This window comes from Haliaeetus leucocephalus, unplaced genomic scaffold, assembly GCF_000737465.1.
Source record: "Haliaeetus leucocephalus isolate CR32 unplaced genomic scaffold, Haliaeetus_leucocephalus-4.0 Scaffold162, whole genome shotgun sequence".
In the NCBI taxonomy this organism is placed as follows: domain Eukaryota; kingdom Metazoa; phylum Chordata; class Aves; order Accipitriformes; family Accipitridae; genus Haliaeetus; species Haliaeetus leucocephalus.
Genome location: NW_010972598.1, coordinates 2,551,952 through 2,576,487, shown reverse-complemented (window position 1 = coordinate 2,576,487; position 24,536 = coordinate 2,551,952). Strand labels below are relative to the sequence as shown.

The following is a 24,536-nucleotide window of genomic DNA, read 5'->3' as shown; positions in this document are numbered from 1 at the left end:
TAACCACACTTGCAATCTCCAATCAAATAAACAGGAAAAAGAGATCATGGAAAAAACACAAATTAATGGGTGTGCTACTAAGGATGAGTTAAGCCTCCCTGTGCCAAGGAGACAAAAGCAGAAAAGTTAAAACAGAACATGAGTTTTAATTAGCAAAGCACACAGTAAGTCATAATAAAAGGTTTCGATAATGTGTTATAAGGTAAGCCAAAAAGAAACCCCAGCAAAAGGCAAACATTATGAGAAAGGGGTTCAAATAACAGTTAGTACAGATAAGTACAGAAGATTATTAAATGCCTTCCTTTTTTGAGTCTCCAGAAGGAGGGAGACTGTGATCAGATAAAGATCTTCCTGCCCAGGGAATGACACGCAGGCGTGAGCTCTCCTTGCTGGTGCTCTGAACTGGGCAGGCACAAGCTGCCTCTGAACCGCAAGCCGTGACCCTGCCTGCATGGTGCTTGGATGCATTTAATGGGACCTGCTGAGAAGTACAGCTCATCAGCTCAAGCACTGCAACGTGGCCGGAGCTGGCCTCCAGCCAGCTGACTCCCAGTGGGAACAAAGTTCAAGTCTGCCTGCAATCAGCTTCACAAACATGCCCAAAATTAATTTTGACATGAAGATAAGACTACAGGGAAAAGTACAGGGGAAAAAACCAGGAAGAGAAATATTTATATGAGGTCAGACAGTTCAGGTTAGAGGCCTGATGAAATTCAGCATAGAAAGCTTAAGGAATTATTGTGTTTTCATGTGGGTAAACTGTGTTTATTTGTAGAAAACAAAAAAGCCGCACCAAACTAAAGAATGACTCCTGGTTCCTCAACACTGTGAGTTATATGCATGTGTAAATATTATGATGAAATTTTTGCTCTGGTATTTCTCTTTCTCCTCTATCTCTAACTCTCTATAATATCTAGTATCTAACTGGCAAGAGTTATCAAAAGTATTGGATTATCTGCATGATGGTTAAAGGGGTGCAAGTTAGCTGAAGGGCAAGTTATACATGGAAAAAATATTCATTCAAGTAACCTTTGAAACATGGGCAGTTATTTAAAAAAAAAAATCACATAAGGCAGAGGAGCCTTAGAAGACTACAGCAAGGGGAAGGTCTGCCTTTTTCAGAAAAGGGAAAAAGCTGACATTTTCTGTATTCTAATCTTTCTAGATCTAGTGTGTAGACTGAACAATTGTAATACACTATCCATTTCTCAGTCCTTAAAAGCTAAAGGTTACTAACATCTGGATTTTTCAGAAACATATTAGGCCACTGACAGTGTAAAGCCCCTACTAGCTGAGAAATAAACAGTAGACGTTATGTATTTTGACCAAAGCAAAGTCCTACCTTACTTTCTTACCAGCAAGTAAAGAATTATGGTTTCACCATAAGATATGTGCTCAAAAGCAGCTACAGCTGCTGATAAAGTTGTATTCAAAGAGTACATAACTATTATTCACTTTCAAAGCAGGAAATGGCATTGGTGGGTGCAGAGACAAGGAAAATTCTCCTAAAACCAGGCACAAAACCAGTGGTAAGGGACAGGATTAAGACTTAAACAGAAAGAAAGTCCAAAAAATCAAGAAAAATCTTTAAAAAACCCTAGACACTGAAAATGCAAAATGATAAAAAAATCAGTCTCTGATTAAAAGATTTTTGCAATGCTGTGATTGTATGGAAAAAATCCATCAACAGCAAACTTGTGTGCAGTTAAAGTGACTGATGTTTTCCCAAAGGTGTCTTCCACATTTTCTTTCCTAATTGTTTGGCATTAACAGTGATAAAGTTCTAGTCTTAATCTACCTTGCCGTGTGTCACGCACACTGGATAAACTGGAATACCCCTTGATAAATTGTAGCAATAAAAGTAAATCTTGAGCAACATCACTTTTGGCTGAGAAGAGACCCAGGGAGAAACTTCTTCAGAAGGCTCCCACGATAGTACAATTCAGTTATTAGAATGATACATTAAGATTCTGGGGAAACATGTATCAAGGTGCCCCGTCCAGGCTGGCCCTTGCGTTCCCCAGACAGCCCCTTGCCTGTCTCTGTTCTTCAGGGACATGCTCTGTGTGCATTCCCACTGCCCCCGGCTGCAGTCGTCCTCAGCCCCAGCATCTCATGGGCTCCTACCTGCACAGAGATTTATTGTCCCCACCTCTTCAGTCAGACAACATTGAGCTCGCACAAGGTCTCGGACAGAAATCTGTGGAACCTTTGACTCCAAAAACCCGATTTTCCTACAAATGCAGTCTGAAGTTTACTTTGTCCCTTAGATGTTACAGACTTCAAATGGTTTAATCACGTAACACGTGACTATAAGGTATGTGCTGAGTTTACATCCTTCTACTTCTGTTTCAAAAGTCTCCACACAATTTTGCGGTCCGGATATTTAATAATCCCTTAGAAGAATTTGCTAGAGACGTTATTCATGAAGACTGGGGGAAGAAGATTTGCCTTGTTCAACAAGAAAAGATTAGGAAGTAAGAAGAGTCTGATAAGAGGATCCCTGCTCTCATGGAATGTGGTCAGGAATGAGAACAGGAGGTGTGTGCAAAGGAGAAAGCTGCATGCTCTCATCTGATCTATTAAAAAACTCTACAGCAATGCAAGGAGGCTCTGCCCATGTAAATTACCTTCTCTATACCTGGACCATGCAAACAAAGCTTGGTCTAACTATTTGTTACAACTCACAGGTCCCGAGTACATTGTAGAAGAATTATGACATCCCTTGCAATATCGCATATTCCTATAGCACAAACATTACACAACCTATGTGCCTTGTTTCATGATCTAGGAACCCTACGTATGTGAAGATTTTCCCCAGGAGAGTTATGGATGTGGTATAACATGTTGTACCTCAACACTACCATTTTCAAAGAGAAGATTATGAAATATCAAGGGTTTTTTTGTGAAACGTAGAAAGTCTGAAGGAATTATCATACTTAAGAATTTTACTTTTCCTTGGAAACGTGAAGCAGTTCGTCATGAACAAGTATTAAACAGGGAACATTTGTCATTTTGCCATGACATCCCACTTATAGCTGGAAGGAACGTGGGTCGTAGAACTGTTTGGGGAATGTCAAATACTGTTTATCAGCTCAGGCAGAAATAAGGCTGCCAGTTTTTATCAGTACACTTTTAAGGCACTTTGTTTAATAGTATCTGTAATTTGAATAAGCAGCCAGTACAAATCAGCAGCTAGAGAAATAAGGCTCACCTAGCACTGTACATGCGATTGTAGAGCCGTTGAAGCATTCCGAACAAAACAGGCTGTTACAAGGTTCTTAATGCCATTGACGGAAAAACTGGTTTTGCACACACAAACGCATACTGGTTCTCTTGCATTATAAACTAATATCATTAGGTAAACCTAACCACAGAAATCCATAATCCTCTTGTTAATAAAGTCATATGAAACAAAATCCTGTAATATAGCACATATTCCACACTAAACAAATTGGCAGCAGCGGCTGCTATGCATCATGAGCAATCCTGTGATAAAACAAATAGATCTGCTTTGGCCCTACCATAAAATTAATCAATAATAATATCTGAGCTAATGAAACAGCCACTTGTAAAAATCAGTGTTGCCCATCAGCTTTTATAAAACATGATTAATTTCTATGCATTAAATTGTATTACTGAGGAGGGAAATCATTAAGCATTTTTCAGTTACCCCTTGTTGATGGTAATAAGAAAAGGATTGCTGTTTCTGAAGCTGCTCCACTCCATGAAATCTTTTAAAATCTAATTACTAGGATGGGGAAGGAATATTCAAATCACTCATAAACCTTCCTTTGCATATTACTGCTATTCTTCTCACAGGCACTAGGGAGTCTTTATAAACAGCAGAAATCAAGTCTTTGCTAAAAAATAGTTACACACACTCTCAAATGCCTTGCATGATGGATGGCAGAATTCACGGGCATTCAGGTTTACATTCACTGCAGTTGACTCAAATGATCTCCTGATAAAGGAAAAGTGTGATATCAGTGGTCTAGCACTGTCAAGCCCACAGAGGAAGGATGCCAGCAAGTACTGCTCCACAGTTAGCTCAGAATTATTAAAAAAGAGGTTGAAAAAGTTGGAAACAATAACAATTTTGTCTCTGTGACTCCTCTTTTCTAAGGAGGGCATGGGCATGGAAAGCAGTGGGGGGGAAAGTATGTCTAAGTAGGGAGTTAAAAAAGAAAAAAGGGCCCTGGTAGGGCAGTCAGAAAGACACATGGATTCAAATAGTTTTCCTTCTTTGAAACCTAAAGAAAACCTGTATATGCTGAGCCTGAGCTGAAGAGACAATTACACCCGCAATTGCCAAAGAAAATCTGCCAAATGCTGGGTAAGATAACCTGCTCCTTTCTTATTTCTAAAATCTGGCTTCCAGTAAAATCCCTCCCTCAAGGCACGGTAGATGATCCAGCAAGGCTGTGGAGAGTGGCTGGAGCTGTGATATTCAGCCACAGCCTCAGTATTCAGCATGGCCAGGGGCTGGCCCAGGACTGAGCCAAGAGGCAGGTAGCCGAGCAGGGCTGACTCAAGGAGATGCGGGAAGCAATGGAATTCCATCCGAGACACATGGATCCACAGCACTTCACGCTCTACACTATTTTGCAGCAAAGATATCCCAAGATCCTTACAGTGATTGCTATATATTTTTATCCCCAATTTAGGCATAGGAAAACAAGGCCAGAAAGGTTAAATGCGTTTGTCAATAAAGTGTTCCCAGTGGCAGAACAGGAAAAGACATCACAAGTGAAATCTTCATCTTGCTAAAATCCATGAGGTTTGCTGCTATCTTCACCAGACTCATGCTTTCACAAGAAACTGTTCCCCTTTTCACACTTTTTCTCAGCTATTTATGCCTTCCATCTTAAAAGTTACAAAACAACAGCAGAACCTAAACTTCATCTCTGAAAATTAATTTATGTTAAATCATGAATTAATCTCATCAAAAAAATGGGAGTGTGATTATTGCTAGCCTCAAGTATCCTAGGAGTTTGTTTAAAGACAAAAGATACTAGGAAACATTATTTTTCACTATGAACATTGAGACACTTAGTATGCATGTATAACTTGTAGAATAAATCAACATAGCTTTCCCTGGGAGCCTATAATAGAGGTTTACCTGCTAAGAGGGTGAGTCAGGCATTCCTCACCAGGACGGACATATAGCCACTTATGTGGACATGGGTGAAAAGTCTCAGCGAGTAATCCCTGGCCCCAGAAAGATTTGCTTTCTAAGGTGCACCTTGCTTTTCTTATTTGGGCCCCTCATACGTATTTGCTCTCAGGTAGAGGAGGTTGGTTAGCAGGTATTCAGCTCCTTCTTTGGTCCCAGACTTAAATTATCAGGAAAAGGCAATGCAGCTGTCCAGGATGGTTCAGAAAGTATCACTATCCCTGAATTTTCTACTTTCCCTTGTTAAGACTAGTAAGAAATTTCCTCTTAAGTAAGGCAATTAATATTTAGATCCATTCCCTTTAAATTAAAATGCTATCACAGAAACTAACATAGTTACACCTGAGTAGGTCAAAGAATGATCTGGAATGATTTTTTTTTTTTTTTTTTTAATTTCTAAGGCCATATTCTTTAAAAAAGCACATATAACTATGATTGTACAGCCCTCCTGATGGCAAGACTAATAACTGAAAAAATATAATTTTGCTGGTAAAAGGGCATTTGCACAAATGAAGCACAATCTCCACTGCTTTTAGCTATTTCTATACAACAGAAGGTTGTTTAAAACAAACTGGAAGTAATTTTACTGTCAGGAGGGAATGCGTCACCCTTTGGAAAACAAAAAATGAAGTGCATGGAGAAGATTATTGTAGCTAGCCTGTTTTTTGTAGGTCAGGTCTTTGTATTGCAGACAGATTTCTCTGCAGGGATGGCTTCTGAACTTTTCAGTGCCGGCAGGTGCACGGTTTTCTCTTTCTATTAAAATACCCAGAAATTTGTGAATCCTATCCAATACTCAAGGGGTCCTATTTCCAAAGCACCTGAACAACTATTCTAGTGCAAAATTCATACATTTGCAGTCAAACTCTCCTCCCCATTGAGTATGTTGTCTTCATCTTCCTTTTTAACAGCTTCAGTAACAGATTTTATATTAGCCTTATTTTGGTGGGGAATGTGGAATTGTAATGAAAACTTTTGCTGTTACAACTCCAGTTAATAGTATGACACCACTATGAATTTTTTCTCATGCTATACACTAACAACTAAAATTGCATTGTTTTAACTTTGTTAGCATAGGCATAGCAATGCAAAAGGTAGCACAGAGAAGCAAACAAACAAAATACTGCAGCTATGTACTGAGCAACACTTGAGGAATTTATCTTATTTCATATGCATATGTCAAATAGATGCCAAATCCTTAACTTATGTAAATCAACTGGTATCATTTTATAATCTAACCCTCACTGAAGCTTCATGTGCAAACACGTAGGCTGTAGAACTCTCTGAGGAAAGCCCATGGCAGGGTAGCTGCAGTACTCTCAGTTGTTCACAGTGCAGCTAATTCTAATCTATACTTTCCTTCAGTCAAATTATCATGCTAGCAGAGGTGCTCATTTCCCATGTTTGAGACAGAAGCAGGCCAGCAGCTGTGCAGAATTCAATGACCAGCGCTCCTATAAATAAGTCCTATTCTCTGCAAAATGAAGGCCTCAGATATTTTGTCCTTCTGGCTGCTGCTTATGCAGAGACAAGCCAAGAACTGGAGCCTCAACCACTCCATGATTTCTTTCAACTTTTCACTTACCTCATAACCACATCTATGCCTTTCCTTCAGCAGTAAGCCCCTTCACCCATGTGCCATCCCTCTCTTCTTTATACTGAACACTGAGCAGGATGAAGCACCATGAGAAGGAAACCTTTCCCTTCAAATCCTCTCTGCAGGATCAAAGGTAACTGGGGGGAGGAGGCTTGGAGTGACTGCTCTTTGTATTACCCATATACACATGTAACTTACTGTCCTACTGAAGGACAGGTTTTTCGCACTGTATGACCCACAGGATCTACATATGAAAATATGATAATATTGTATGCATGTATGCAACAATCATTCTCTTTCTTGCCAGACTGTGCTGTACTTATCTAATTATATACACTGTAAGATTTTATTTTAGACCAAATATTATGAAATTTTCTCTTCCCTTATGTGGGTCTATAGAACTCAAGCCAACATATTGATGAAAGTATTGTACAGCAATTAATCTAATACAATGTTTGAGACTATGATTGGTCTCCAATGTTTTCACGGTTTTCTTCTGCATTTTAAAGACCACCATCTCAGTTGTATTTTATTCTTGATGGCTTCTTATTTAAACAATGTTTAAAACAAAGCTTGGGCTTAAATATCTTGAAGACAATAGATTTTGTTCTACCAGATATTATTTTTCTGTAAGTATTTAACACAGTTAGAACTAACAGAGCAGGATTACCAAACTATGGTATTCAATTCATCAATTTCATAGTGATAATCATCATAACATTTCAAAGCAACAAATATCTAGGGAAGATCTTGGAGCAGCTGTTGGTGATACCTACCAGAAAGAACACCTAATAGGACGAGCAATACAGCACACAACCACCATTGTCAAAGGTGGCACATGGCAAGCAAAGTTAATTCCTTCTCTAGAATGCATAATCAGATACTGTGCAATCATATTTGTTTCAAGTCATAGGAGGTATTGCTCTGCAAACTTCTAGCCTGCTATTCGTTATTAGAAAAGCAACACTGCTGCTCCCCAAGCCCTTAGTTTGAAATTTAATATAATAAAATAAAACTATGTAGGTATTTGAATAATATACATGTAGGTATAGGAATACATATACATTCTTCCAACTTGTTCTGAAACATCTGCATGTTTGTTGTATGCAATGGGACTGACAGATCAATATAGAAATATGTCTGCACTTGTTTGAAGAATACACACTGCTTCAACACTACTCTGTCACCAATAAGGAAATCCTCACATAAGAAAGAATATAAATATTACCCTCCATTTTTTTATCAGATTTCTGGGCTTAATAAGTAAAATACCTCCCCCTTTCCAAATTAAGACTAGCTTAGGAATAAGAGCCAATAAGATAATTTTGTTTCCTTTAATATATTTCCAAAATAATAGATAATTTATTTCATGAGAGATACTTCCACACTTAGCATTATCACACTTTTTCCAGGGATCAAAATGGTCACCATCATCTTAACATTTTGCTAACTTAATTTCTAAATAAAATCCTTCTACCATTTTTTACTTTAAGGGGAATTGCTACCATCTACTAGGTTACATAAGAGACAAAGTATGGTTAAAATTTGCTATGAACCTTTGTGTAAGGCCTTTAATATGAGCCTCCATTTGCACAAGTCAAGAACATATTGAAAACACTTACCTGGAATCGATAAAAGGTGCCATCATCCTTTAGTGTTAGAACATGGTCTGAGATTGGAAAGAAATAGCCATGTGCTGCCATCAGTGTTCCCAAGTGTAGAGCTTCCACTGTTTGAAGAACAAAAGAAAGATAAATTTGAAAAATTACATACCTTCTTTTCAGCAGTTTAGTTTTTGTGTTCAGATCCACCTTATATCCTGCAGATAACCACTTGACTCCCAAAGTCCTGCCATCGTGAAAGTGCTGCCTTTTTCTATGTAATATAACGATGCAACCAAAAAACCCCCTTTACTCTCCTTACCGAATGGCTATTAGATGTCCCATTTCTCGCTGCAGTTCTCACTGCAGTACTTATATCAGCATTAGCAGGTAGCTACTGCAATGTTCAATCACTTGTTTTGAAGCTGAAAACAGGTATCATTTTTACCCTGATGGTGCAGCCTGCTTTTCCTCTTCTGAACAGTTTCAGATTACATGATGTTGAAATAGTTGATTCCAACTGCATATCTTCCTCACTAGCTTCATCTGAACTACAGTAAAGGATAGATATTTCCTAAAAGTTTCTTATTACTGGGAGAAAACCAAAGGATCACAGAATCACAGAGGGGTTGAAAGAGAAGAAAGGAAGAAGAACATCATTTGTTAGAGTCATGCTTTTGTTGCAGCATTTAAGTCCTGCTGTCTCTTTGCTACATGTCTTTACCAACCTTGTAACAACTCCAGTACATATCCCTAAAACAGCTGCACAGCAATTTCTGCTGTAACATCAAAAATTTCCTAGCATAACCTGCTAACACCAGTCCACAACCACTGAAGCATCCTAATTTTAAAAGATGTGCCCTGGAAGGGAGCACAAAGGTTTCTGAGATATATGATAATGCCACCAGTTACAGGAGCTGGTGTTAGAGAGGACAACACTGCTGCAGGAAAACATCAGGGTCGAGAAAAGGAAAAAGATCAATACAAAGGCCATATTGGACACGTAGGGAGTAAGGGGAAGGGGGGAAAGGGGAAGAAGAAAAAGGCAAAGAGAAGAAAGACAGAAACAGCCAGATTTTCTTAAAAAATTAGGGGTCTTTGATCTGAAATATAAATTCAGCATGAATCCAGAAAGTATGCAGAATCAGTAAGGTTGAATATTTGCACTCTGGAAAACATGTTACACCACCACAACATACAGAGATTCATATTCAACCTCTAAAAAGAGCTCATTTGTTCCCACTGCCTGTAATTCAGCTTTCAGCAATGGCAAGCATAAATGTTGCAGCACAGATCTGTCTTGCCCTGCCTCTTTAAAACATCACTGTGGCATCTGACCAAGCAGTCACAGCATTATCATGCAGAAAGAAATGCAAGTCCCAATATCTGTGTTCTTGCGAACAAACACAGAAAGAGGGATTCACTTATGCTTCACCCATTATCATTTTGGAAATGAGAAGGAAACGCAGGCTTATTTGTTTACCCGTACTTCATCGGCATGCCAGAAAATTCCCTCTTTCACCTTTTTGCTCATCTGGAGACATACATTGGTAAAGGAGATACAAGATGTGGATGGGACATTTTTAAGCTAACCCAAAGTCAGCAAACATGTGAAAGGAGTAAGAAAGGGGATCTGGACAGTACTTAACTGAGAGCACATAACCCTACCAGGGTTTATTTGATACCCAATAATCCTTGTGATCTCTGTGTTTAGCAGACTGGTTCCTGCCCCTCCAGCAGAGCCATTAGCTAAGAAAATCCAACACACTCTCTCTGGCAGTAAGCACTCTGGCCTGCTATAAAATGCCACAATGCTGTTAACAAGCCTTCTCCCAGTCACAAGCCTACAAGAAGTCTCTCTAACAGAAGGAAGGTAGTTGCTTTGCTCCTTGTGCTTGAGATGTCTGCAAATCCCCATCTGAACCTTATCCTAATAATGTAAGTCCATGTATCGTTGTTATTCATTTATTTCGAGCTACTAAATTCTATTATCCCTTGGATCAGAAATTTTGAGTCAACGCTTTCTGTATTGAGTCAGTTGCTGAGGTTCTTTTCATTTTGGTTCACTTCATCTACCTTTTAATTTTATTAAGCTTTTCTTTGTTCTTCACACTGCAACTTATTTCCAATTCCAAAACCTCTATTTTTGTGGGTATTATATATCTTTGTGGAATAAGAGAAAAACAAAGGAAGAAATGTGCTGACATTTTTTAGAGAAAGGATTTATTAGATAAGGGTGACAGGGCTTGCCAGGGAGCTCTGACGCAGACAAGAGCCCATTCTCTTCAAATTTAGCAGAAATTAAATAGGCCTCAGATTTGTTTAATGTTCTTCCTGGATTCTGAATTGTAATATTTTTCAAGAGCACAAGGAGCTCACATTATTCCCCTTTACCCACTGATCTTTGGACCACATCTTGACTACTCAGTCCAGTTGGGAATAATATGTCCACTCCAATACAAGAAAGACATCAACAAACTTGAGTGAGTCCAGTGGAGGGTCACCAAGATAGTTGGGGCTGGAGAACGCACCCTGTAAGGAGAGGCTGGGGGAGCTGGGTTTGCTCGGACTGAAAAAGAGAAGGTTTTGGGGGTGCCTAGCAGCACCCTTCTAATGCCTAAAAGGAGATTACCAAAGGAGGGAGCCAAGGTCTTTATAGAGTTGCGTGGCAATTTTTAAAAAAAAGAAGAGAGAGAGAGACAATGGTAATAAGCTGAACCAGGGATGGTTCTGACTTCATCACGCAGCAGAAGTGGCTGCTCAGAGAGGCTGTGCAGACTGCATCCTTGGAGGGTTTCAAGACCTGGATGGATAAAGTCCTGGGCAACATGTTTGCATGTTTGACCTTACAGTTCAGCCTGCTTTGAGCAAGGGGTTGGACTAGAGTCCTCCTGAGGTCCCTCTCAACCTGAGTTAAATTACAACTCTGACTCTAGGTCGGTCAAGCAGAAGTGGACCAAGGAGCAGAAAAAAGGGATGGACATAATTGGAGAAGAAATTGTTTGAAAGCTCCTGCCAGAGCAGCCTATAATCCTGGCAAGGTTGGTTACAGTAGGCGTAAGAGCTTATCTTTCTCTCACTACCCACTGAGTCATAGACGCAAGTATATAGTCACTACTAGTTCTCTGTGCAAAACATGGAATGAGCGATCTGTCCTTCTCCAGAAGCCAATTAAGGTTATTTAAGATCTGAATAATTCCTAATAGGAGCCTATATCTCTTCTTCAGTTATGTATGGAGATTAAGGTAGTTTTACTCTCACCTCAGGCAATCTCATTCAGCTAGGATGAACCTACACTAACTCAATGCAAGGGTATCTCTCTATCCCTTTAGCCATTAAGGGTTAATAGGGGCATATAAACTTGTCACATGTCTTCTTTTTTTCCTTCAGCTAATAGATAATTAATTGTCATTTTTTTTATGGCTATCAATCCAGCAACTTATTCCAGCATTGCATAAATACAAATACATAAATATACTTTTTTAATATCAACCTAAGAGCCACTGTAGCTCACACTTGGGAATGTGAGCAGTACCTGCTTTATGAAAAGAAAAAGAAAATGAAAAAGCCACACATGGTATAAGAATAAAGACATTCACTTGAAAGTCTAAAATCTTCTCAATTGGTAGTCATCTGACAATGAGGCAACTGCACAACCAAAGCGTTATCAATAATCTTTGCACAGAAATTGAATAACCTATAAATCAAATACAGCTCAAACAGGTGAACAACTACCACTAAATTTTAAACAGTAAATTATGTCCACAAAACTGTAACCCTGCCTCACACCAGACTGGTAGGGGACTAACTCTGCTGCTCTCTGCACAGCAGCAGTAGAACTTCTGCACAGAAAGAAAACACAGCTCTCAGGAGGTTTCTAATCTCCAAGCAAAAAGTTGCCCAGTGTATTACAGACACAACAAAGGCAACACTTTGATATACATCTCACTTTGCTAAAATCAGACTGAAAAATAAATACTGTAAGAAGCCAATGAAGTAGAACTGTAGGACTTAGAAAACAAAACCATGAGCTTGAAAAGGAAAATGTAGCCAGCAGCAGACTAGTCCTACATGCCTAAATGCCTAGAAGTTCAATTCAGACAGCTTCTGCATCCCCCAGCTATTCCTGCATGTAAAGTTAGGGGATTTTCACTTAAAGAAGCATGCTTCTTCTGGAAGAATGGCAGATGGAGATTAGGAACATCAAAAACTTCTATGAAGTGCATTAGTTAAAAAGAAATAAAGAAGCCTGAAAAAAATACTTTTAAATATAAAGGTTCCCAGGTAGAAAAAGTAATGTTTATACATGTTCAGAATACAAATTAAAAAAACTGGAGGAACATAGACTAAAAGCAAGAAAATACTGGGCTTTTAGATGGCAAGTGTGCAGAGACGCACACAGAAATGTGGTATCTACACAACTACTATTTCCCAATCTTCAGCCACTGTGTGTAGGAATATGCAATGTAAACTACATTCTTGGTTACACCCAGATAGCCTCACTGAGAATGCATAATTTGAATCACAGTTAACTGCTATGCAATGAATAAAAACCACAGCAAGAGCCATCATGCAAAAAATCTGAGGAGAAAAAGCTCATAGAGGTGTAACTGGTAGAACAGAGTAGACTTCAGCTTCCTCTGTTCTTCAGTAATTGTTTTGAAGACATCAATTATCTGAACTGAGGTTCCAGGTGTACTTCCTAGCAATGATATTACTGAAAAGCAGAACAGCATATTTGAGAAACAAATTTACCCAAACCACTATTTTAATTTTAACTTTTCATAGCTAAAAGAGGACAATGTTACAAGTTATAACAGCTAATGGAAAAAAAAACACCTCAGGTGAAAGACAGAAATACGTCTTTATGAGACTGCTGCATTTCAACAGGATATGAAATATTTTATATAAATTCAAAATGTTGTTGTGGGTGTAGTTTTGGTTCTTAATGTGTAAGCTGTTGGTGGGCTAAAAGCTCAGAAAAAGCTTAAAATTCCATGGTTCACTCTGCTGGTGAACTTTATTTAGCTGAGTGGGTGAAGCGAACAACACATGTACATAGATTGATTAGCAATCTTTTTTGTGAGAAGTAGTATTGCCCAGCCATCTGCTGTGCCATTACAAGGAGAGTGATCTTAATGGATTAAATGCTAGTCACTTTTAATATATATACTTTGTTTTACAAGAGAGTCGGACACTTTCAATGCTTTGGGACAACGCAAACCTGATGAAATCTAAAGAATGAAATATATACCCCAGTTGTTGAGTTTTCATTTTATTTTCTTTTTAAACATAGTGCAGTTTTCTCCTTCCTGTAATACCTATTGCATGGATTGATGATAGTTCATTAATCTTAAATTGCAGGGTATGGTAATATCAGTAGAACAAGTTGTTTCTTATGATAACATCCACAGGAGGGGATTAAAAAGGATGGATGTTCCTTGTTTTTCTTTGGAATAAACTTATTTCTGTGCTTTGAAACCCCTTAAAGGATATTTTCTTCAGTGATTAGTGTGGATTCCACTTTTCATTATGCATCTCAGGGCTTCAGGTGATGTGGTCTCTATATTTGTTTATTCTGAAGTCCATAAAACACTTTATGGTATCATACCATTATAGTTACAGTCTCAGAACATCTGAAGTGGCTTGCAGTAATCTGAGGGACTGAGGAAAGGAAAACAGGGTGTTTTCCAATTCTGCTCCACTTTAAAACAGCGTTTTTCAGAGCCTGTTTTATGTTCTTTTGTGCAGCTCAGTCCTGGAGAAAGATCTCCTACAAGGAACATGGCTCGGGGCATTTTGTGTCCTTGAGATTGCTATATGATATAAGTGACACTGAAAAACCCAAACTTGCAAGTTTTTCATAATCTTTTTGATACAAAAAAGTCAAACAAATGAAAACCTCCCTTTCCATCAAACAATAAGTGTTTGTTATTCTGGGTTATTTGTCTAATCTAAAATTCATCACAGTACTGAAGTGCATTGCTAAGCCACAGGGCTGCCTGGAAAAAGAATTAATGAGTCAGAACTTCACAAGCACAGATTCATTTTAGTGTCGAATGCCAAGACATTATCACTTACTCTCACCTCACTTCTGCTGTCATTTCATTGCCAGTGTGAACACAAGCTGCAAAGGATTAACTTTAACTTAAAGTAATAAAATACAACCTGCTTCTCACACTCACACAAAGCGTAGGAGACACTCACTCTCTGGGCCTGACTGTGGCATTTAAAGAGGGGAAAATAAAACAGCTAGAAAAGTTCTTGAACACCCACGTCACTATAACCCTCTCTTGTCCCATCTGAAGGATCGAATTTGCGAAGGGAGCAGCACTCAGTGAGAGTCATTTCAGGGAGGGCAAAAGAGTCAGTGAAGGCAGAGGCACTATTTACCCAAACACAGTTAAAATGAGATTCATGCTTGATTCCAAGATAACCCTCACAAACCAAGTTATCTGTCACCACAGGAGCTTACCTAAATAGGTAGGATTTTGCTTGTGCTATGTGCTAGACAGTGGCTGCCGATGCCATGAGAAGGCCAGAGGCATTGGCAGGAACATCACTCAGCAGGTAAGGGGCAAAGCCTCTCAGAGATGTGCCATGAACCCTCATCTGCCCAAGGAACAGTAACATCCACCCTTGCAGTCTGAGCTGATCTATAACACTTGTCACTTATACACATATCCCAAGTCTAGAGACAATGATGTATACCTGAAACATCGACTACAAAAATATCCAGCAAACTGGGGACCCACTACCAGTCTTGCCTTATGTGCTCACAGGATGTGGGTGAATTGGGACTCACCTGAATGTCTGATACAGCCCTGGAAATATTTTTATCCAGACAAGAACAACAGAAGTCATGCCACCATGCAAGACTGAATGAAAGAGGAAGCTGACCTACAGTTTCTTGAAAAGAAAAAAACAAAGCAAAAGACCTTTCTTCACTCACAGGAGAAGGAAAAAAAAAAGAAAAAAAAGAAAGAAAAAAAAACAACTTAAGAAAGTAGTTATCAAATGGGAGAGAAAAAAATAAGTGAGTCCTTGAAAGAGAAGTTGCATCTCACTGCTAGCAATACACAAACCCTACTCTTGAAAACTTTTCAAGTATTGTCTGTTAAATTTTTTATGTGATTGTTTCCCACTGGATTTCAGCTGATTCACACACTGTCACTGTATCCTACTAAAGCTTGGCTTTTATTCTCTTAATAAAATTGTATCTTATCTTGAAAGGCAGACCCCTGAGACCTCAAAATGTAAGGACTTGAGGTGAGCACCACAGCTTTTGTGTTGAGTAAAAAAAAAAAAAAAAAGAAAAAGGAGTTGCAACTTGAGGTCTCATGAGGCACACAAATGGGGAGTGAGGTGCTGGCATTGAGCAGCGCTACCACTTCACCTCTGAAATATTTGTTAGGTGTGTTTGTCTGGCATACTGGAAACGTGCAGCTATACAGGGTGGAAGAAATCCATCCAAGCTGCTAGTACTAGGTGGACTTAACTACCAGAGAAAACAGAACATGGCACAGTTTGGTCACTAAATAATCAGTTCATTCAGCACATGGTGATGAAAAGTGGCCTCAATGTGTTTAAAATTGCCTTTAGTTTCCCTGTCAACCCCTCCTCAATTTTTTAAAGTACCTATCAATATCACACCAGCAATCAGGCCTTCCAATGGTGGAATTTAGCTCTGTACCCCCAACCCATCAGCATTTATAAAACATTTCTTCTAATTTCACTCTTGAATTATTACTACTCTTGAATTATTCTATTTTCAATTTTGCAGAAATCACAGACTTTTTGCTATTTTATTATTGATATCTCTTGCCTCTTTAAATGTAAATGACAGAAGGATGAAATCGAAACTCCTTTGAAGTCTGGGTTTCCTGTTTTTCCCACTGGCACTTCCTCTGAAACTGCAACTTCTTAGTTTGAGCTTTGATTCCCATGCTTCTTCAGGGCAAAATACAGAAAATCAAAACCTGTGTGTCTTGTTTTCCTTAATGACAGTCTGAACTTGTCTTCATAGGCTATTTCCTAGCACTTTACTCATTCTCCCCTCCAGTATGAAACTCTGTGCTAATATATAGAGTCATATGTGCACCCTTTTGAGCAAACCTGCTAAAGACAAAATAAAAAAATATTTACAAAAAAACCCCATTATGCAAATACCATACTTTTGAAACTTCTCTCAGATTAAATATTGTTCCACAATTTCAAGCATCTGTAGAAGACCGAAAATATTGGACATAGACTACTTCTACTCAGTAGCAGAATTATTATGCTATTATTTCAGGTTTTCTTGTATACTGCTTGCCAGTTCCTGCTAGTACACCACATCTTCCTACTTTCTTCTCCTCCAGTGGCCGAGTCTGCAGATGTGTGATCAAATTGTTTGGCTGCAAATGTTCGGTGGGGAACTATGTGATACATTCTCCATGGCACATAACACCCAAGAATTTGTGCAAGCAAGCGTCAGCCAGGAAATGTATTTTACATCATTGTTCCCTCGGACACGGTGCCCTGTATGCCAGCATGCTTCCCTGGCCGCTCTACAGCATCTCTGCTCCTCCCTTTCTTTGTCACACTCAAGGCAAGGCACAGCAAACCTGCCAACTCCCCTCTCAGTCAGCTGTGTTCGGGCATCGCAGGCACAGTTACAATGGCACACTCCAGGCATACGATCAACAGGCACTGCCACAGCCAGGTATATGTCTGGGGTGGAGTTTCAAAGGAGGAGACCTGTGTCTAAGGCTTGGCAGGTCCAGGGCATGTGAATAACTGCTTTGGTTGATGCACTGCTTGGATCTGTGGCCAGCAAATAGCAAAAGCGGGCACAGGCTTTTTCAGTGAACAAAATATGTGTTCCTGAAGGAACTACAGAAGATAATATTGTTGAATCAGAGGGACGTCAGCTAATGTGGAGTTTCTGAAGTTGGGTGAGCGTAAGCAAGAGGTAGCACTAAACTCTTGCTATGATTACTGCTGGTTAAGATGAATCATGACACATTTTTAGTCTCCAAGTCTGTTTTGATATCAATTGCTACTACATCAACCATTAATTTTGTATCATTGTCGTGCATTGCTATCATAATCACAGAACACCCACTTATGACCAGGCAGTTCAGATAATACAAAGAACATGCAGCAGCAGCAGCGAGAGAAATAACTGCCTCTTTCACTGCACCCAATACAGTAAAGAAGAATACAATCCTCTTTATAACAATTTTCATACCTCCAGCAAACCGAGAGCATAAAAAGCTGAAAAGAATATATTTATTTCAATGGAAAGAATGATGTTCTTTTAAAGTCCAGCAGGAGTTAAAAGCTTTATAAGTAAATTGATATCATTGAGACACACATCAGGGAAAAATACCATCAAAGCTTAGGCAAGGTAACAACAAAGAGTGTGGAAGTAGCTTTCCAGAGAATAACATAGGAATGTAATTCCCCGTGTGATCAGATACGGTTATCTGGGATGCATATATACAAAAAAACCCAAGGCAGTTATTACAAACAGAATCACTTTTAGAGAGTTCTCTTCATCCATTATTTACAATTCATTTCTTTGACTGGTAAGTAAAATATATTTCACTGTCCACATCAAATTGAAGGATGACAGAGTAAACTTTCCAGATGTTGCAAAACTCCATTTTATGTCTTCACAAGTTCCTATTGTCATAACTGTGTCTCCCCACCCCCCGTTGCAAAGGATTTACACAGATAATTGTAGACAACTGTCAGTTCAGCCAGATAAACTCTGCTATTAAAAATACAGAAATACTGACAGATACTAACTAGCAAAAATAGCTCAATGAAAACCCTTTCATAAGGACTTTTTTTCCCCACAAAAAGAGAAGATGTCTCAGTGAATGACCTATTTCTTCTCTAGTGTCAGAATCTAAATGTAGACGGAAGAGATAGCACTGATGACAACTGCAGAAAAAACTGTCAAAGGCTTTAAAATAAATTGATAAAATGAACAAAAGCATCTAGCTGGGCCAACGTAATGGTCACTCTGTGTTTTAAGGAAAGTCTAATATTAAATTGCTGAAGTCTTAGCCATAGTGTGCAATTTATCATTTAAATCACCCTCAGTACTAAAGGAAAAAAAAGCTGGAAAATGTGTCCTCAGGTTTTAGAAAGACATCCAGGGGAGATCTGGGAAAAAGAGATGAATACAACAGATGCTCATATGGACAACATGACAGGAACTATACTAAAGGGCAGAACGAATGAAAATAAAGATAAATGCAACAGAAAAGGAAGACTCAGCACTACTTTTCTTGGTGGATGCAATGTCTCTCAACTCCCTGAGTGTTCCTGTGTGGAATTAGTGCATATATAAGGTCATGAAAATCTGGTTAACACATTATCTTGGATTTCCCAGGGGCCCATGCCGTGATACCCCAAAATTATTTCATGGAAAAAGCAATAGGTAGAAAGATAGGAATAAAGGTCAGGCAAAGCAGATCAGTTATCACACTGAAGGGGGGTAACCACTGTTATGTTTAGTAGATCCTGACTGCACAGTATTACCCTAAACTATCTACAGAAGGGTGTGACTGGTGACAAAATTTTCTGAAAGTGTATCATTACTGAGGTAAGTAAAAAGTGAGTTGTGAGGAGATGTAGAAGGACTTCAGAGTACTGATTCACTGGACAAGTGCAAGCTAGCTGCTGCTGCTCAAGAAATACTAAAGTCACTATATAAGATTCCGTGAAAATGTCTGCTTAAATCTCAAACATAATGAATTATTAGGAAAGAAATAGAAAACAAACCAGAAGGCATTGGTAGTATACACCATAGCACACCCACATAATAAATTCTGAGCAGAGTTTTAGTAATTTCATCCCAAACTGTATATATATATTAAAAAAACACAGGAAGGGGATTGTAAGAGATTGGAAGAGGATAAGGATTGTAGGAGATCTATGAAGGTTTCCATACAACAAGAGATATCACAAATCAGAAAGCAGACCATGGAGGACAGCCATTACAGCAGTCTATAAATTCATGACTAGCCAAGAGAAAGTGAATGAATAAGGAATAATAATTTGCTACTTTTCAGAACCCAAGAACTTGGAGTTAACCAATGTGATTATCAGGCAGACCCTTCAAAACAAAAAAAAAATGCATCTATAATACTTGATTAACCTGTGTTACATATTGTCAAGGGGTGTTGAAAAAGCAATGGAAGAAAGGTCATTCAGGAACTCTTAAACAAGAAACTGGAAACACCTGCAGGTCAGGGGATTCCCTAAGGTTCAGCTTGTCCTGAGCTGGACAGGCAAAGCAAAGGAACACTACACCACCTTTCTCCTACAGTGCAAGTCTCTTCCTAAGCATTTGTGACTGATCACTGCCAGAACCAGCTCATGGTCCAGATGGTCTGACTGCAGGTCTGTCTTATGTTCTTACTGACGTTGTACAAAATGCATTTAATTTCTAGTATTTTGGAGCATGCACTGGATATAAACTAATTTGCAGTGCTACCTACATTTTTTCTTGCTGTACAGAAGATTTTTGGCTTGCTAATTAAAAAAACAACCACAACTAACCACTATTATGCTTAAATGCCCTCGGTGTGCAGAGTCTCTTTTAATATTAAGCTTGAAATTGCATTATATTTATTGGTTAATTGCTCTTCCTGGACATAGTTATTGCGTGTCAGAGTATCTTCTAAATGTACGGTGCAGAAACCTAAATACATCTTTTCACTTCTAATTTATTCTCAGTCAGGCATCATTACTATGGTAAAAGTTATTGTGGATAGTTGAATTACTTCTGATCTATTTCTTGTAGGCATAAGTTTTCATCTGCTTCAGATAGTTCAGAGCATATATTTGCAAAAGTTCATTAACATGAACTTTAAACCCCTAGTAATCTACAGTTGAAACTCTCTAGATAGTTGTCTGTACATTTAATTTTATTATGCAGTTGTAGTGACAGTCACTATTACTAAAATTCATGTCAGGTTTAGCTGTGAAACTGTAAATCCCTATCCTTAACTTCCTCAAACCAGCCTACTTGAAAATATCCTCAAGTTGGGTGACAAATATGTGAAGCTACCTCAAGAAATAACGTTTTTCACTTATGTTATAAAGAAAAAATCGGCCATTTATTATTTCTTTGAAAGACCTTAACCAAAACATTTAAACATTTTTTATCCCACAGTTACTATGATACAGTAGTTGCTTATTATATTTTTGCTTTATTTCATGCTAGTGATTATATTTGAAGACGTAAATCCACAATTTCAAGATGCGAAAATTCCACATTTATAGTTCTTCATAACGTTTCTAATAAGCTTAAAAGCTATTAAAAGGTTACATTTTACCAGTTTATCTAAGGTATTACTTTAAAGTAGAGAGTAATTAAGAAGCAAACTTTCAAAAGCAAGTGTAAATTACTTTTTATATTTTCTGTATGCCTAACTGAGGTGAATAGAGTCTTTTTAGGGTTTGGATTTTATTTTTTTTTTTTAATTAATTTGAGCTTCAACTTTAGTAAGAAAAGTAGGTTTTTAGCACCTATAAAAATCTGATTCTATTGCACTAGATAATTTATACTTTGTAGATCCAAGCATTCCGAAGCCAAAAGAGGTCTTGCAGCTACTAAAACCACAGTAAACATGGCTCTTGTCGCCCACCCTGCCATACAAACAGTGAAAAAACTTTTGTGAAATGTGAGTAGGTGACTGAATGCCACCAGTGAAACTAGAAGAAAGGAGAAACATTAGAGGGAGAACATCTGAATGGAGAAGAACATGTGAATTAGATCCAACCAGCAGCCATAAGCAAATGAGAACCAGAGGACATTCTATGCAGTAAAAATGGGGAATGAACCATGGAGGTAAAAGAGAGGAGTGGAGGGGAGCGGAGAGGAGAGGAAAAAAAGGAAGAAAAAGAAGGAAGGGAATATTGAAAAATGAAAGCGCACCTAGGAAATATCAATGTTTCCAAGATGAAATGGCAAGCTATGTCCTTTGCACAGTAAACTAGAGCACCCAACAGTTCAATTAATCTTGAACTGTCACTATGCTCCTGTGTGGACAGCAGTATTTCTCTACACATGCTATGGGAAAACTGAAAACCCTCTTAAGCACAGTAACAAAATCAAGAGAAGGCCTTACATTAAACTTCCAGTTATCAAATACTACATACAACACGTAAATATCAAAACATTTTTGTTTACTTCACTGTAAATAGCTGCAGCAGCTGTTGGCAAGATGAAATAGGATTTCAACTACTTCTATTCAATTAAGTTGTCCAGATTTAAAATCTCACTTCCACCTACTGGTGCTTTCCTATTACTTTATAAGACAGTTCTCTGAGAATCAAGGAAGCAAAAAGCTAATGAAGTCTCTAGACAATTATTTAGCTGCTTTTAATTAATTATGCCAGTATGAATTGGGAATTAGCAAATGTTCTTCCTCTTAAACCTCCAAAACTTGGTACGATCCCAAAGGTTCAGAAGGAGGCTGTCAAACAGTAAGAAAAGCACAAAAATTCCTAGTAACTTTAGTAAAAATGAGATAAAATATTTTATTACGAATATCATTATAATTTAATTTATGCAATTAATTAATGATCTTTATTTCTAAAAGTTATCAGAGTTCTCCCTAAAAAGGCATACCTTTTCTATTATTCTTCAGCTGTACTTTTGTCTTTAGCTCAGTTAAGTCAATAAATATATGTTTTATTGTTATTAACAAAGACAGTAACATAATAGTCTCTGACCATGCTGAATAACCAAAAAGTGGCAGCTACTAGCATGGAGAGTTACAATGGAGGCAGACAAAATGAGGAATGGATAATATTTTCGAATCAACAGGATTTGGTATCCAAAGCCAGTTATTTTGAAAATCTGATGCATCAGTAGGAAGTTAATATTGGCCTTATATACATTTGCCTTACGCTGAGATATTGGTTCCATATTCTGAGCAATGGCATCGAGGAAAAGAGATTGGTACAACACCTGGAAGGAGAGACACAGTTTAGGAACACCAGTTCCTTAGAAGAACAATGTGGAGAATTTTCAATGAAAACTAAGGAACAAAAATTGCCCAATTTGGGATTCGATTTTAAAAACTGATTATAAAGCTTTCAAGACTTTAAAAATCACTGGGGAGAAGCCAGTATCAGTTTTGAATAGCTTATTTTATATATAGCTTTATGATGAAGCTGTGTTCTTCAAGGTAACTTCATGGGTAAAGATTTCAATTGTGTAATATAGATTTCTTATAGCCTAATTTGTTCTGTGACAGAAAGGATGAAATACGTTCCTTCAGTTGGTACAACAGAGCTTCTAAAGTTCTTTCCAGTGAAATTACTTGAAATTAATGCTTACTGATTTTTCAGCTTCTATAGTCTGGATCTGGCAATAGTTTTAGCGTTAACTTTTTATCTGAGTACGTTTCTTCAGACTTCTAATCAGTACTTTGTATTCTATTCAGTACTTCTTTCTTACTCTTCACTCGGTGAGCCTCTCAAAGACCTCAGTGAAATAAAGCCCATACTGCCTACTGAATTCCAAAGAAAATTCTGATTGTTGGTTTGTTTCAATTTTTAAAATCTAACTGGGTATCAGACACCTTTTATAAACTAGCTTTTGGATTTTAGCCTGAGACATAGCTTAAAGGCCATGTTAAACCTAATCATATTTTGAAGGGCATCTAGTTAAATCTTGTTTCTTTTGGAGTTAATGAGAAAACCTCCAGCCTTCTGTGGGATTGGAATTTTACCTTTAATGACTAAAACAAAGGAAGAAGGACTGGATGCCATGTGAAGGTATTACACTTACCACTTAAAATAATTTTGAGTAGAATTTGGATACTTTAATATTAAAGGCATGAATTATTTCTTATTAAAAATAAATAGTTTTGAAGACATCACCATGGCATCAGGGCTAGTGTTCAGAAAAATGAAATTTAAAAGCTCAGTTGAAGGTTTGTTTTTAACCAAAAGTAAGCAAACATCGATAGAGTTCTGTTTTATATAAGAAATGTGTATAACACACAAGTTATAGTCGAATCATAGAATCACAGAATGGTTTGGGTTGGAAGGGACCTTAAAGATCATCTAGTTCCAAACCCCCTGCCTTGGGCAGGGACACCTTTCACTAAATCAGATTGCACAAAGCCTAATTAGAACCAAAAGAGATGTTTTGAATTAGTATGCTATTGACAATAGCAAACAGGTTGGTCACAGAAACAATGTTACAGAACACATATTTTGTCATTCCAATAGCAGTAATATAATTTTATTCTTACCATTATACAGCAAATTATTCTAGAAGGCAGCAAATTCCATACTCGTGATCTTTACCCATTACTCCAATATGGACATTCATTTATAAATTAAACAGATACAATTTATTAATACTTTATAGGTAATTCAAAAGTTTATAAAATTACTTTAATGATAAATAGGATAAAGTATCTAGACTAGACCTATTTTGTACCCGGCAAATATAACCTATTATATCGATAAACATCTTAAGATAATATCTTTCACTGTTTATTAAGTGGTTTCTAAAGGGATTTTCAGAGTTTACAATGTTGTATTCTACATAAATCCTGCTACCTACAAGCAGGGTGTATTAATTACTAGGATGAAAAAAACCATAAACTATTTCATATAGTATCTTGTAAAATAATGCCACATTAAAGCAACCAGGGAAGAGGAATTTTATTTAGACACACTTAGAATAATGAAACAGTTTGTGATAGTTTGACCTACCTGTCTATGCAAAGAAAGTGGTTTGTCGCTGATACCATGAACTCATTGCATCTCTACCAGTCAGAAACTCCATTTCTGGAGTATAAAAAACTGCTTTTAACCAATTGCCACACTACTAAACATATCAGAAGAAATGTCTGCCTCTTGAAAGGAAATCTGAAATGAGCACTGATGTAGCCTACCACCTATCTGCAAGCAAGAAAATAAACTGGCCAACCTAGGGACATGTTAATCACCTTCAAGAGTGACCACATGGAAAAGAGGCTGCTCAAACGGTACCAGAACATATGTAGATTGAAAGCTCATTCCAGGCTGGCCCTGCTGCTCTCTGTGCTCTTGGGAGACACTCCTAACACATGCCATCTACGCAGGGTAACAGATTATACAAAAATTGGAAAAAGCTTCACTGGAAAAACATCAA

General features: G+C 37.9%; 1 protein-coding gene across 2 annotated transcripts in view; it reads right to left on the bottom strand.

Moving 5' to 3' along the window:
• The window catches only part of RGS7 (regulator of G-protein signaling 7), a 261,391-nt gene that overhangs the window by 77,837 nt on the left and 159,018 nt on the right, over window positions 1-24,536 (bottom strand). For both annotated transcript variants that reach the window (XM_010562608.1, XM_010562609.1), the window contains exon 4: window positions 8,396-8,502. In XM_010562608.1, the coding sequence (XP_010560910.1) occupies window positions 8,396-8,502 (107 nt within the window). The remainder of the gene's footprint in view (window positions 1-8,395; window positions 8,503-24,536) is intronic.